The 14,132-nt window shown below is 40.3% G+C and overlaps 1 protein-coding gene across 10 annotated transcripts in view; it reads right to left on the bottom strand.

The window, feature by feature from the left end:
* The window catches only part of CLIP1 (CAP-Gly domain containing linker protein 1), a 65,850-nt gene that overhangs the window by 37,428 nt on the left and 14,290 nt on the right, over nucleotides 1-14,132 (bottom strand). For all 10 annotated transcript variants that reach the window (XM_072024200.1, XM_072024202.1, XM_072024201.1 and 7 more), the window contains exons 4-5: nucleotides 3,578-3,702; nucleotides 2,313-2,529 (exon numbers count right to left, since the gene is read on the bottom strand). In XM_072024200.1, coding sequence (XP_071880301.1) covers nucleotides 2,313-2,529; nucleotides 3,578-3,702 — 342 coding nt within the window. The remainder of the gene's footprint in view (nucleotides 1-2,312; nucleotides 2,530-3,577; nucleotides 3,703-14,132) is intronic.

The raw sequence follows: 14,132 nt of genomic DNA, 5'->3' as shown, positions 1-14,132 counted from the left end.
TGACCCTATGTTTAGCAGCTCAGAAATTTGCTTCCTAAGTATTAAAAATGAATGACATCTTGGTTAAAGCCTCATTTAAAACAAACAAAGCAATAGACAAAGATTTATCCTTCTGTTGTGTTAAACTTTAGCTCTAATGGTATTACCCCAAAATAGGAATATGTTTTTCTCATGATCCTTTCAGAGATCAAAATGTTGAAGAACAGTTGCCATATACAGCTTGGAATGCTGGCATTAGACTACATCCCCAAGAGAAAGCGTAACACGGACGTATTCTTCTGTCATCACAAAAACATGCTTCCCCTTCTGTTACCAGGATTGCTGCAGAACCATTCTAACTCGTCTACTTACTGCCTCGAACAATACATCTCTGATCTATTACAAATATTGTATTCAATGACTTTAAAGGTATGGGACTAAATAAACCAGAACTTTCAACTTTGATGCTTAGATTAGCTGTCTGTCATCCTTTCAGTTTCTGGAGAACATCTCACTCCAGAATGCATTGGTTTTTAACAATTCTAGCTCTTCTAGTCATACTTACTTAATTTCTGATTACATAAGGAATTGAAAAGATTTCAAGAGAAGCAACAACTTCCTTCAGACTTGGAAATAAATGCCAATTGTAACAGACCAGCCCTATATTAAGTTATTAGATCACCTACTTTGACAGTTGATTTTCAGGAAGAAGAAAACAGCAACAGCCCTGACTATGTGAGAAGACTATGCAAGACCTAAATGAATTCCAGATAAATTATACTTTTTCCTAAGAATCAGAGCAATAACAGTTTGCTGGGAGATTTGGGAAAACCTGTTTCTTCAGCAGCTTAACTTTTAAAGAAATTAAGTGCCAAAATTATTTTGACAGCCCTTTTACTTGGATGGCAACCAGATCTTCACATTGCCTGAGAACAGAGCTAGAAGAAAGCTGGAATTTTAATTCCAGAAATAATGGGTTATGGAAGCTTTATTTTTTAAGGCTCAAAACATGCAAAAGCCCTGGAGCACAGCACAGAGCAAAACAAGCGAACATACTGTAAACATTTACACTGCGTAACAGTACCCTCTTCTTGCTGAGGATATCATAGCATACTGAATAAAACGTGGAGGTCCATATTAACACTTCACTGTCAGCCCACAAACTGCCCTGAGCAGGCATTCCCTGAGCCTGAGGCATTACTGAGTGCAACAGCTTCAAACTAGGGGGCACTCCCTAGCGAGAGGTGCAGCTTCCAGGATGGGTTAAGTAACAAAGTCCCTCCATTTGTGCCAAATAAAAATCCCTTATGCTTGTTGTGATAAGGTATTAACCCCATTGCCCTGATCGACCATTGACCTCTGTTCAGTTGTAATCTGCTTCAGTTTTGAAGGACTACGGTACGTCACCTTCCTGTCCTGCACCTGCTGTCAATGGAGCAGTATGCAAGCTAATTAGGCCCAGATCAGTGGGAATTGATCTCTTTCCAGTCAGATGTTCATTGGGTTTTGTTTGTTTTTAAAGAAAATAATAAAAAAGGTGATAGTAGAAAAAAAAATTCTATGCTTTTAACTGCCTTTAAAGAGAGACTTCTTAAATTCAGCTTTCTCAGAAGATCTGTTTTACTGCTGCAACCCAAGATTAGGACATTTATGTAACAGAGTAACTTTAAAAGAATCCATATTAAGTGTATTAGGTGGAATTAGTACTGTGTTAAAATTCACCTGAGCCACTATACTTTGCAACATTTTGCCTTTATGAATTCATAGGATTAAAAAACAAATCCAAAATAAAAGAAAGAGGCTTCTTGTCAGCAAAAACTTGATGATTGCTACTTCTATATTTCGCAGCTGACTCATCTCGTTAAGAGTAAAAGAAACCCTTTTACAACTTGACAATTTGGAGCTTCCTGTTTAATGAAACAAGTTTGAGCCATGGAAGCTTTAGTGCAAACCAGATCTTCAAACACAAACCCCATATGACAGAGATTTGCGGTGTGCTAGGAAAAATCAACAGCTAAATGCAGATTTCAGTCAGAGAACATTGATGCCTTTTCATTTTGTTGGCATCACAAGCCCCTTTCTTGTTGCAATAACTCAGTTAGCCTGAATTAACTGTGTAAGCTTAAATATTCAAATATTCAGCTACTCTTCAGGGCTAGCTAAGAGTTCCTTCCTTCATGCATGCTTTGAATGAAAAAGAGAGCACAATTAAATGTACATTGTACTCTCCCCAAGATCTGTTCTATTCTCAATTTATGCAAGTAGATCACAGGCAAGTGCCACGTGGATTCTTCCTTGGGAATGTAAAGCATGCAATAGAAAAAGAAGCTTACTAGTCCTGTACGGCTTGGCTTGCTGCTTACTGAAGAGGCCACAGAACTGAGGGAGCTCAGGGAAGATGCACTCGGACTACGTTTCAGGGCTGTGGGAGTCGCAATCACTTTTCGCACGGTTGTCTTTGCTTTTGCTGGTGTAGTCGATGGGAATCCAATCTTTGTAACTTTGTGGACTGGAGCAAACAAACCGTATTTTGGCTGACACTGGAAATACCTTTGAAAAACAAAGCAGACAGACAAGAGTACTAAATTAACTTCTGTCTTTTCATATACACGATCTGGTTTCACAAAGAATTCTAGATAAATAGTCTAACAGTATTAAAGGACAGGGTAACAGCTGGTGACAGCCTCATCTATATTAGGTTGAGACTTTTTTTTTTAAACAATGGATTTGGAAAAGGAGCTTCTTTAGGCTGCAGTAGCACTGTTACAGCAGACTTCAGAAATTCAACAGAAAAAAACCTCTTGAGCTAGAGCTGTTTCCTACATATTCCATTCAGATTCAAACACGCACATCCTTTCTCTTTCAGATGTTCCTCTGAGCTGCCAACAACAAAGGTGATAAGGAATTAAAAATAAAATCAGATAATTTAATCAAGCAGTTATATATTTGATTGCATATATGCATATTCGATTATACAGAATATGTATTTTTGGTTATATATAATCAAAACCCTTTTAAAATGATAAGTCGTGAACACCCATGTTAAAGTAGCACAATCCTTGTAGAAACACTTTTTAAAGAGTTAAAGAACTGTTCTTTACACCACATGAGAAAGATAATTTGTGATGTGAATATTTTCTAAATATGACTTGTTGAAGGAAGAATCTATATGGTTCCTAGTCTTTATAATGTGGCTATACAAGCTTTTAGTTCCTGCAATGCAGGAAAATTTTCCTTAAATTCAGCTTTTAGACACCTAGAGATATTTTCTTAACTGAGAATTCATGTCAAACTGGGAAACCAAGCAGAGGTTCAAAAAGCTGAAAACTGTGTTTTCCATTATCAGTCTATGAATAAAACTCACATGGGAGTTAGGAGAGAGTAACCAATCCAGTGAACGTGGGGTTGATGCAGACTTTCAGAGATGTGTAGGTGTCATAAAATTCAAATCAGTGTGTAAGGATCCCCCTCCCACCAGCAGTCAGGTTTACAGTCTAACTGCTTCTCTTGATATAAAGTTTTAATTAAGATGTTAAAAAGACAGAGCAAAACAGAGATACGCAAGATCTTTAAGGTGTCTACCTGATGACAAACTAACCTTGTTCCAGCAACAGCTCCATCATTCTTTCCAAGAGGTTCATCCAGTTCTACTCCACACCACTCTCCTTTAGCAAAGTCGGTTTCTCCCAAGAAACGCACAACTCCAGCTTTTGTTCCACCAACCTTGAAGCAATAAGACACAGCTGTATTTACTGCATTTCCAAATAAAATACAAAATCCAGTGGGAAAGCATTCAGTATGATCACGTTCACAAAGCACATTAATGATGCGACCAGTTCTTATTTCAAGCTGCGTATTCTTTTGCCTATGGGTTGTTTTAATACCTTGAACAAATCTTCACAACTAAATTGTTTGCAGAAGAGGAAAAAAAAAAACACCACAAAAACAACAAACTTTCTCTAGCATTTAATTCTGTCCAGTTTGGTATTTGGGAAAAGTTTGTCAAGACTGAGGCCACAACTCTATTAGATGACTTGATGAGGCTTTATGATTAACAAGATATTCAGCAAGACACAGAATAACCAGCAAACTGAATGCAATAGGATCCGTATTATATTTTCACACAAACTTCAGTCAGCAACAAATGCTTTCTAAGGGATTCTTATTTTTTATTCTAATTCTGTGAGGAAAAGTAAAAGAAATTAAATGAGAAAAAAGTCGTATTTTCTATAAGGAATAATTCAGAAACTACACAGCACAATGCTCTTGCACTTGGGAGAATTTACATAATGCAAAGCACTGCAAAACTGTAGATGCAAACAACTATTTGAATTCTCAGGGAGGGGTAGAATCATTTTCTTGATTTTTTTTTTTTTTAATAGCCCTAAATGGAAGATTAGAAATGATTTGCTTTCAAACTTAAAATCCTACATCTTTACAGCCATCTTGATCCTGTTCCACTTACTTGCCATGTTTTATAACTCCCAGAGGAGGAAGGAATTAAATTAGGTAAAGAAGCAAAAGGTGTTCAGTGGGACTGACGTTTGCCAAGAAGGGCCACGAGCCAGAGCTGCAGGATTCTTGCAGGTCAGAATGACAATATGCTGTGCCCTATTGGTGTGAAAATCTGTTCAGCCTGTATCCAGCACCAAGAAAACAAGCAAATGTTGATGAAAACTACCTCTTCAAGAGAGTCACTGGATTCAGTGTGGATGTTTTCAGGACTGTTGTTTTTTTCACTTGTATTTTCCAGCACTCATTACACGACGAGGAATTTATTTCACAGCCTTAGCAGAAAGTTAGCAGTAACCTGCTAACACAAAGACTGTAATTTTCCTTTTTAAGTGCTGAAAAGTATGTTAGGACTTTATGTAATTTTTCCATTAGACATTGTATTCCTTGTGGGGAGCTTCCCAGGGTAACCAGAGAACAACAGGCTTCTTGTGCCATCAATTAGGGTGCACGATCGCAGTACACTAGATAATTCATTTTAATACATTTGAGAAGTGTTCGCACAAGAGGTTAAGTGTGAGGAGCCTGGAAATGGAGTACATTAGCTTGCATGAAAGCACTAAGTGTCCTCAAAGTACTAAGTTAGATGACACACATTTGTGCTCTAGCTCCTAGTTCATCAACTGCACAGAGCTGACAGCTCTGTTAGAGATCCAAGGCTTCAGCTGAGGGTAAAATCCTAATCCACACACTTAAAGCCTCAGAAAACCAAGAAAGAATAATTAACCCCTTTGATCTTACTGAAACAGGAAAAGCAGATATTTTTCATCCCTGTTTAAGGTGGCAGCCCCCTTTTCTTCTGTCATTAGAGATCTTGAAACAAGACTTAACCTGCAGATTACATTTACGTCTTGCCATAGCAAATCGTTCTCCATGGAATAAAAATACACAAAGTTTACTGTTATCATGAGGCATGAGGCAGCCTAATATAGTAACTAGTAGAAGTAGAATGTTTGGTATTTGGTGTTCTTGGCAGAGAACAGACAAACATCCCCTCTCTCTCTCAAAAAAAAAAAAAAAAAAGGAAGAAAAAAAGGCAAGAGTACTGCCTTGGAAAGGAAACTGACCAAAGTGACCAAAACAGTCCCCTGGAATCCAGATCTCCTCTAAGCCTCCAGAGCACAGGGATGAAGAGGGAAGACCTAATATTGTTTTTTTCAAAGTATTTTGTGGGAAAAGCTATCCCTGAAGCCCACGCGTTATTCACCCTCATACATAACCTACTTTTTCTAGAGTATAAATACCATAAACGTAAGTATAAATAACATTTAACTGAACAGTGCGAGGGAAAAACATGCATGTGTGTGCTGTCAGGGGTACCTAGGCCTGCAAGTTGTCCTTGTCATTCCCTTTCTAGCAAGTTGTCTTTTTTTTGTTTTGTTTTGTTTGCTTTTAATAAACGAGTTAAATTTGGGATAATCTTTAGGTGAAAAGAAAGACTTTAGCTCCGTGTGTACTGTTTCACTGGTCGGTTTTGTACTGTTTTCTGCCTGAATAAACAGAGTTAAAGCAAAGGAGGCCAGAAAGAACCCATTAAAGAAATGAGGCAGGAAATCTAAAACAATAGCCCAGATAAGGAGCATCCCCTCGCAGACAATAGTCAGGCTCGCAGTTGCACAGAGGGATTCCTCTGCAACTTTTGCAGAAGTGGCCAGGAAGCTTATTGTGGTTTTGTGGCAGGTCAACTACTAAAAAAATAAAATAGATAAATAAAAGACTTTCCAGAGAAAGGTGCCTGGGGAAAGCATGACAGAGCTATCTGAAGCCACTAGTGAAAAGGGATAATTAGGTGCAAAGGCTCCCAGAGACAGGGAAAAATGGTTGTAGGCTGTTCCCACCAACTCAAACTGGAAATAAACCTCTCAGCACATAGACCCAACTTAAGGAAAACACGGGTTAACCTTGGGTGCAGAACACACATTCCTTCTCGGTTCATACCTTGGCCCTGCTCACCTTCCACTGTTAGGTAAAAAATGTATGGCACTGATTTGGAAGATACGGCATCCAACTCCCCGCAGGAGACGATCGGAAGAGGAGCCTTGGCAAGGGCTGGTCCTGGCTGGAGCTGCTGCAGAGGGCACAGGGGGTGCACGCGGGACCCCAGCCCAGGGCCCGGTGGGAGGGAGCACGAGGACAAATTCATGTCCCAGGAACATATGGGGATGCGCAACATGAGATCCCAGGAGAAGAGCCATGTGACTGGTCTTGTAACCATGGTACCAGGCTTATTTTAAAACAAGACGCAAGGAAGAATGCCAAAGATTTTTTTAAATTTTTTATTTTTTTTCCCCAGACCTAATCAAGCTTCTTTGAATCACCAGCTACTACAGTTCTGGCTTCTGCAAACACTGACATGTTTATCCTTACCGATAGTAGGAACCGGAGTACACCACGGCAGTAAAGTGCTAATGGCATTGATGAAGCTATCTGTGGCTTTGCTCAGCTGTAAGCAAAAGCTTTCCAAGTCTTTGGTTTTAGAGACAGGGTCAGCACAAGTTTCTAAAAGCTATATGGAGAAATGGAGCATCAGTACCAAGAAGGCAGTTTTCCGTGACCTTCATTCATTCTAAGTCAGGTCACGAAATAATGGAGCAGAGAAAAGAACTGCCAGACCTCTTTTTGAAATGTTATCACACTCAGTATAGGCAAGCTGTAAAACACAAAGCACTAATATACCAGAGTATCTAGGTTAGGCTAGCAGTCATGGCAAGGTGAGGAAATTTGTTTGGAATTTGCTACTGTTATGTGAAACACATGGAAAAAGTGAGTAAGTCCCATTTATCAAATACTAACTAAGCTCACCTTAATTTGCTGCCATGCAAAGTGAAGTAATAAAACAGGTTTGTAAACCTGAAGCAGTTAAAAACTTCAAAAACTTCCTGATGAAAGCACTTTGGCATGAGCATGTCAGACTTTGTGAGAGCGTGTGTTGAGCTGCATTTCTAGACAAGCAGAAGGAGGAAACATAAACCAGAATAACCCAGAAAAAAAAAAAAAAAAAAGAAAAAAGAAAAAAAGAGATGGTCTAAAATTTGAGACCACATTCACTGAAAAACACAAATCTCTTTTCAAAGAAGATATCCACTTCTGAAACTTTGTCCCCCAAACAGTATCATTTACTCATGCTGGATGAGCAGAGTGGAAAAGCTCTGCCTCCCTCGTGCCTGAGGACTGATTTATGGTGAAAAGGCCTCACTTGGATATTTCCATGTCTGTGACAGAGGCTGGGCATTTCCAGAAGCACTCAACACCTAACACTCAACCCCTAACGCTCAACACCTGACAAAACAAAAAGCACCCAGGCTCACAAACACATTTGAAAAACCTGGGATCTACTACTCAGAATCATCTTTCAGCTGTTCCTCAAACTTTAGAGGAAGCATTTCCAGCTGGCAGAAGCAATTGTATTTAATTGAATCTTTCACCCACACAAGGCCAGAGGGAACCACCAGGTCATCTCCTCTGGTTCTCCCAAAACAGGTCTTTACATTTCATCTGCTTACATCTGTAATGAACCCTGTAACAGCGCTGAACCAAGCTGTACGTGTTGATGTTTTTAGATCAGAGCTGATAACCATAAGAAAGCATACTTCCACTGGCAGCTTATTTTCATAGTTAATCTCTCCATTATTAAAAACATATTTAAATTTGAAATAAAACAATTTGACTGTGGCTTCTAGCCACTGACTCGCGTTAGGCTTTCATCTGTAGGACTGCAGAGCTCTCCTGCAACCAGCATTCACCACGCAAGAGCACACACTGTAAGCAAGCCACCTCAACTTTTGCTTTCATAGATAAAACAGATTGAGTTCTCCAGATCTTTTATTGCAAGCTACGTTCTCCAGCTTGAGTCATTTTGCAGCTGTGTTCTGAATCCTCTCCAATGTCCCCAACATGCTTTTCAAAACACGAAGGCTGTAGCTTTACACAATGTCCTAGCAGTGACCAGAAGCACGGTCAGCCCTGCTCAGAGGACCACATATTCTCATCAGTCCTTTTGCCACAGCATCGAACCATGAACTCCTTTTTGGTACCTTTGGCTCCTGGGTCTTCCAGAGCTGCTGTCCCCTCCAGAAGGGAGCTCCCCGTGGCTGTGACACAGTTTATCTTCTCCTTCTTATGCTTGCACACACTGCCATTGAATGCAAAATGCAACCAACAGTTGTATGGTCTAAAGTTGTATGGTCTAAGCCACCAGGGCTGTGGGGATGAAACAAGTCCCTCTGGACTGCTCCACACATTGTTATTTACCTCTCTGACCATCCAGAGGCTTATCAGGATGGATTTACAATTACTTCCAGAGCAAGAATAAAAGCACTGAATAGCATTGACACAACATCAGCCCTGTCAGTTTTGCCTCCCCTTCCCCTTTTTTGTCTGATATTGGACAGTTTAGCTTCTACTTTTCCAGCTCAACATATTTATTCTCAAAATATCTGAGCAACATCAGGCACTTGAACAAGGCACAACTGGAAGAGTGCTGGAGTACCTACCAGACTTTAAACCTACTTCTGTGACTCAGATCTTTCAAACCAGCAATTCTGTGAATAGCAGGATTAATGATGCTGCTTTTCCTGTGGCACTGGATATCATGCTCGAGTGACTGCTATCTAAAAATGTAAGAGTGACTGCAGCTGCTTCCATTTGATGAGAACAGCATTTAGACAAGACCTTACTCAGGCAGATTCTCTGACATGCAAAAATCTGTGGAGGTACAGTGAAGCTCCAAAAAACTTGATTATCTGTTTTCAAACTTGTAAGTAGTTATATTTGAAACCCCTACTTTTCTATCAGGTTTGGTTGTAGCTAGGTAAAGTTCAAAAGCAAGGCCAAAGCAGACAACAGAGCTAATGTGCAATAAGACACTCACATGGATAGGGACTTATCACACAACCCTCTACTGCCAGAAGAAACCAATTTAATAATTAAACATGATCTGCTCTTGAGGCTCAATTCCTGCAGTCCAGTTATTACAAAGGAAGTAATATAAAAATCTAACAAGCAATTGCATACTACGAAAGTCACCTGTTAATTTGCCACCACAAAAAAAGCAAAGGCCAAGACTCCAGTAAGTAAATAAATAAACTGTTCCTTCGCCCATCCTGTGCAGAAATGACCAAGGACAACGTGTTCCTGGATGTCACTCCTTGGGGAAGGTAGGGGAGGGGAAGGGAGACAGAGCCCACACGCACAAAAAGTTCAGCCTTACACGAACAAACCCTTACCACGACTGCGGGAAGTTGCCTGTTATGGCCGTTTGGTCACAATAACTCACTTGCAATGTAGTTAAATAAGGAGCTGCCAAAACCAAAGGACTCACGATTAGACACGACTTGGCACCTTGCTGCACAGATGATATAAATTTAACATCTTATTCACCCATAAGCAGACAGGTAATGACACGTCCTGAACATTGCTTAAAGCTAGCACAAAAGGAAAGCTGCAGTTTGTTCAGAGAAAAATCACCAAGACAATGAATTACAGCCAGGCTTCACCCTCTGTCCTTCAGCTATATTCTCATATTCCATGCTGCAGCAGCCATTTCACAAACTAATCTGCATTATAGATGCATACTTTACAATAGCTAAAACACTGTCTCAATGTACATCCATAAATATGAGGATCCCTTAACTTAACATGACAAAGCCATCTAAACACCTTAGAGTCAACTCAGCTCCAGGATAAGGCAAAAGCCTGGCTGAGCAGCTAGGCATGCCGTGCATTTGCAATTACAAGTGAGGTTCAGGAGGGGACAGCCACAACGATTGCATGCCCGTAACTTCCAAATCTTTCTTCCTTTTCTATCCTTGTATGCATTATGGCAAGATGTTTTTGCACTGCTCTAACTGTAGCAACGCAAATGGATATTTGCTTTTCTAACAGCTAAATATGGGCTATTTTAGATTTTTAAATAGGCTAAACTCAGAAAATAATTTTCTATTCAGAATGTTACACAAGCTAGAAAATGGAAAAGTTAAAAATACCATATTAGCAAGGCAGGATTGTTTTTTAAAGGGAGAAACTTCTCTCGACATGTGAAATCTTTTCCCCTTTAAGAGTGCTGGAGTTTAATCAGTTGGCAGCCTTACACGATGTTTACTTGAAGATAAGTTACATGGGTGGAAACAAATTCGACAATAATCTCCTATCGGCCTCTGCAACACTAAAGAACTTCATAAGAAATAACTAAGCGAGAAATAACTTACAGTGAACGCCATAAAACAGACACAATAAAAAGAAATTAGATGTTATTCATGCGTAGAGAATAACGTTGCAAAAAGGCCCCCTCAGCAGATGCCTATCAATCCATTTTGTAGCCTTTTGTGAGGGAACATATGGACAGAGGCCCGAGTTACAGCTTTCCAGCTCAGCTCCAGAAGCATCAGATTTGGCAGACCACGGTGAAGCTGTAACCGGTTAAATGAATGAAAGCACTTTAATCCTCTGAGAAGGCTAAGGCCCTTTAGGTTGATAAGATGTTTATATATTTATTTATTTACAAATACAGCATCTGGTCCATCCAGCAAAAAGCCTAAGATGCTCTCAAAGCTGCTTTAACCTTTAGGAGGTGCAACAACTGTCCCACAAAGCGGGTTTCCCCGTTTTATTTCAACAGGTTGGGTTTTGGTTTTCTTTGTTTGTTTAAACCAACTTTGCATGGGGCTCTTCTATCATAAGTGTTTGCAATGCCAGGGCAAACAGCTTCTCTGGCTGCAACTGGAGCAGGAAACAGAAACCAGCTGAGCCTGACAGCAATTTGTTTATGGAATCAGTTCACAGCTAGGCCTTTTCTTTCCCTACCTGCTTTACTACCTGGTGACAACACCTCCACCGGCACAAAAAGGGAGCAGACAAGAGAGGTCAGGACCACTCTCTCTGCATAGGAATTCCTATTTATACTAGCTTTAAAACACTAAAACTGCAGCCTCATTTTCAGTAGGCAAATCAGCTCTAGCTGTGTTAAACTTTGGACTGCGCTGTCATTAACCCCGGAGAGGCTGGACCAATGCAATGAAGGAAGTGTGGATTTCCCCAAAGACATTTCGTACGTTACAGCAACCCCCAAGTATAAGATCAGACTGCCCAGAGTTAATGTCCTCTCTCTAACAACTAAATCACATCCAGATCCAAGAACATACTTTAGATGTTAAGAGTGGAAATTATGGTTAAGACAGAGCTATTTAATTATGCTTTGCGTTAATAGCTTTTCCTTTGATTCAGCTATTTTTCCCATAAGTTATACATCAATACAACAAATGAAAAGTTGAATAACAATGAGTTACGTGTCAGAAACCACAGTTCTTTAAATATGTACCTTATCTCCCTGTTTTTTTCAGCGTTTCTACATATGAACATAAAGTATTTCATCATACTTGTTAGCGAAAGGAAAACTACTGCTCAGCTTTGAGTCAGCCAGGCAATTAAGTGCAGGCTTGGTGAGTTTGGCTCAGATACACTGGGATCTGAAGAAGATTTCCAAGCCAGCAGAGAGCTTGTGCACTCTTCTGACCTGATCATCTCTGAGAAGGAGTAAATTATAGAAATCTAAGGGATGTCTCCTGCTGCTGCGGAACGTCCTTGTTGGGGTTTATTGCTTCAGCTCGTGCATTCACTCAACGTAGTTTGATTTGCTTTTGTTTTGCTTTGACTCCTCCAGAATCTCAAGGAAGAGAAATTAGAAAACACAGCAACTTGACTCAGCAGACATACATACCTTTCAGCACTGCCTGTTTTCATGTTAAGGAAACTTTTTTATTGTTTGTTTAAGCATGCCAGGCCTCTTGGAAAAACGTGTTCTGTCCCCTGGAAAAGCAAGCCTGCACATCAATGTAAAGCTTTGCCCCCTGAATCTTTTCATCTCCACAAGTATTGCGTCGTTTTGCACAACCTAACACGGAACACTCCAAGCTGGCAAGCATTCGAGAATACGTAGGTGATCACCCCACAACTCCACTTGTTTTCTACCAGGGAATTTCTTTTCCCTGACAACCATCTGATTGAGCATCCCAGTTTGTGTGTCACCGCTACTCTTCCTAATGGTATTTGAATTAAGGGAAGATCCTCTACAACTCCTTTCTTTCTACCTAATTAAAGCAGAAATAGATACCTAACATTGGAAACTTCCTTTCCTACTAAATATCTCATATTTTAAAGCCATAGTTGTTTTGCCATGAGAGTTTGGGAGTGACTCTAAATATGGGACCATGTAGGATTAGGGAATTCTAAGTGCACCAAAGACTGGTGAAACAAATGGAGACATCAAAGGAATGAGGAAATAAGACATTTTTTCCATCCCCGCAAAACAACAAACACCATGCACTAGAGCCTTAATCAGCTCTTCAGGATCTCTTTGCACATACAGCCTTTAACCAAGCTACCTCATTCCCACACCGCTGGCTATGAACACTTGATGCAGTAACTTGTTGTGGCACAAAGCAAAAGCAATCGTGAAGAGTTTACAGCTTCTCTTCTTCCAGGGGAACAGGACTAACATTTCAGTAGGAACTGAAAAATGTTCCAACAAAGCTTAGCTGCTGGGAAATGCTAATTTGTCAAGCCTGAAATGCTTTGAACACAGCATTTCAGGTTCAGCAAGCCTAGGTCAACTTTTTTGTAATGCAGAAAAAGCCGAGCAGAGATGTGAATTGGTAAACGCATTTCTCTGGCACTTAAACATCTGCCAGAATGGCCTCTTGTTTCCTGATAACCCAGATGAGGCAGGAAAAAAAAAACAACCACGCTATCATTTAGCTTTTATTGCTGAAGGTACCACTGAGACCCAGTCAGTTCCTAACTAAAAATTTGAACAGATCAATTTAAGATAACTCCTATTAAATACATTTAAAAATCAAAGTTAGAGGAAAAAAACTACCAGATTGAAATACTCCAGGGCTACACTCCCCACCCTAGATCACACACAAAGATCAACAAAGTTGAGCCACATCTGAAGTCCATTCTAGAATGTAATCTTAGCTAATGAGCTGTGCCTTACCCGTATATGAATTTGCCCTTGAGGACATACTTTTCCAGTTAAGTATTTTAATAAGACTCCCAAATGAGCTTTTGTCTATCATGAATTCATTGTTCTGCTGAACTGCAATCCTGCACTGCTGGAGGCTCACTGTTTTCAAGCTGCAATTCTCAGCAGTTGTTTTCCCCACGTATCTAATCAGCACGGCATATTACTAAGGACCTTCACTGAGTATTCAATAGCAGCCAGTGCAAGCAGTGAGGAAGGGAGGCAGCATTTAGTTGGTACCAACAGGGCGGTCAGACTGCAGCGTCTCAAGGCTCAGAGGGGAAGTCCTGTGCTGAGGTGGGAAGTACAAATGCCATAAAGCCTCTCACCTTGCGTAACATTACTGGAAAGCTCCTGCTGCCAGTATAAATGAAAAACAAATGACGTGCCACAGAGCAGTCCGGTTGCAATTGTACCAGTGATGGAGATGGATCGCCTAGGCAAGCCACAGTAAGTGACAGGCAGGTCTTTTACAGTAACTGGTGCTCTGAGGACAGCTTCCAGCAATCCCTCACTAACAGTCCAGCTCTACAGTCCACAGTGCTGGCCAGGAAGGAGTTCAGTGGCAAGAAAAAAAACCCTAGTGGATGAATGGATTATTCAGCCAACTTTTCTATTATTC

Source organism: Anas platyrhynchos, chromosome 16 (genome assembly GCF_047663525.1).
Source record: "Anas platyrhynchos isolate ZD024472 breed Pekin duck chromosome 16, IASCAAS_PekinDuck_T2T, whole genome shotgun sequence".
Classification (NCBI taxonomy): Eukaryota; Metazoa; Chordata; class Aves; order Anseriformes; family Anatidae; genus Anas; species Anas platyrhynchos.
The sequence above is the reverse complement of the archived record's forward strand: the minus strand, read 5'-3'. Positions and strand labels throughout refer to the sequence as shown.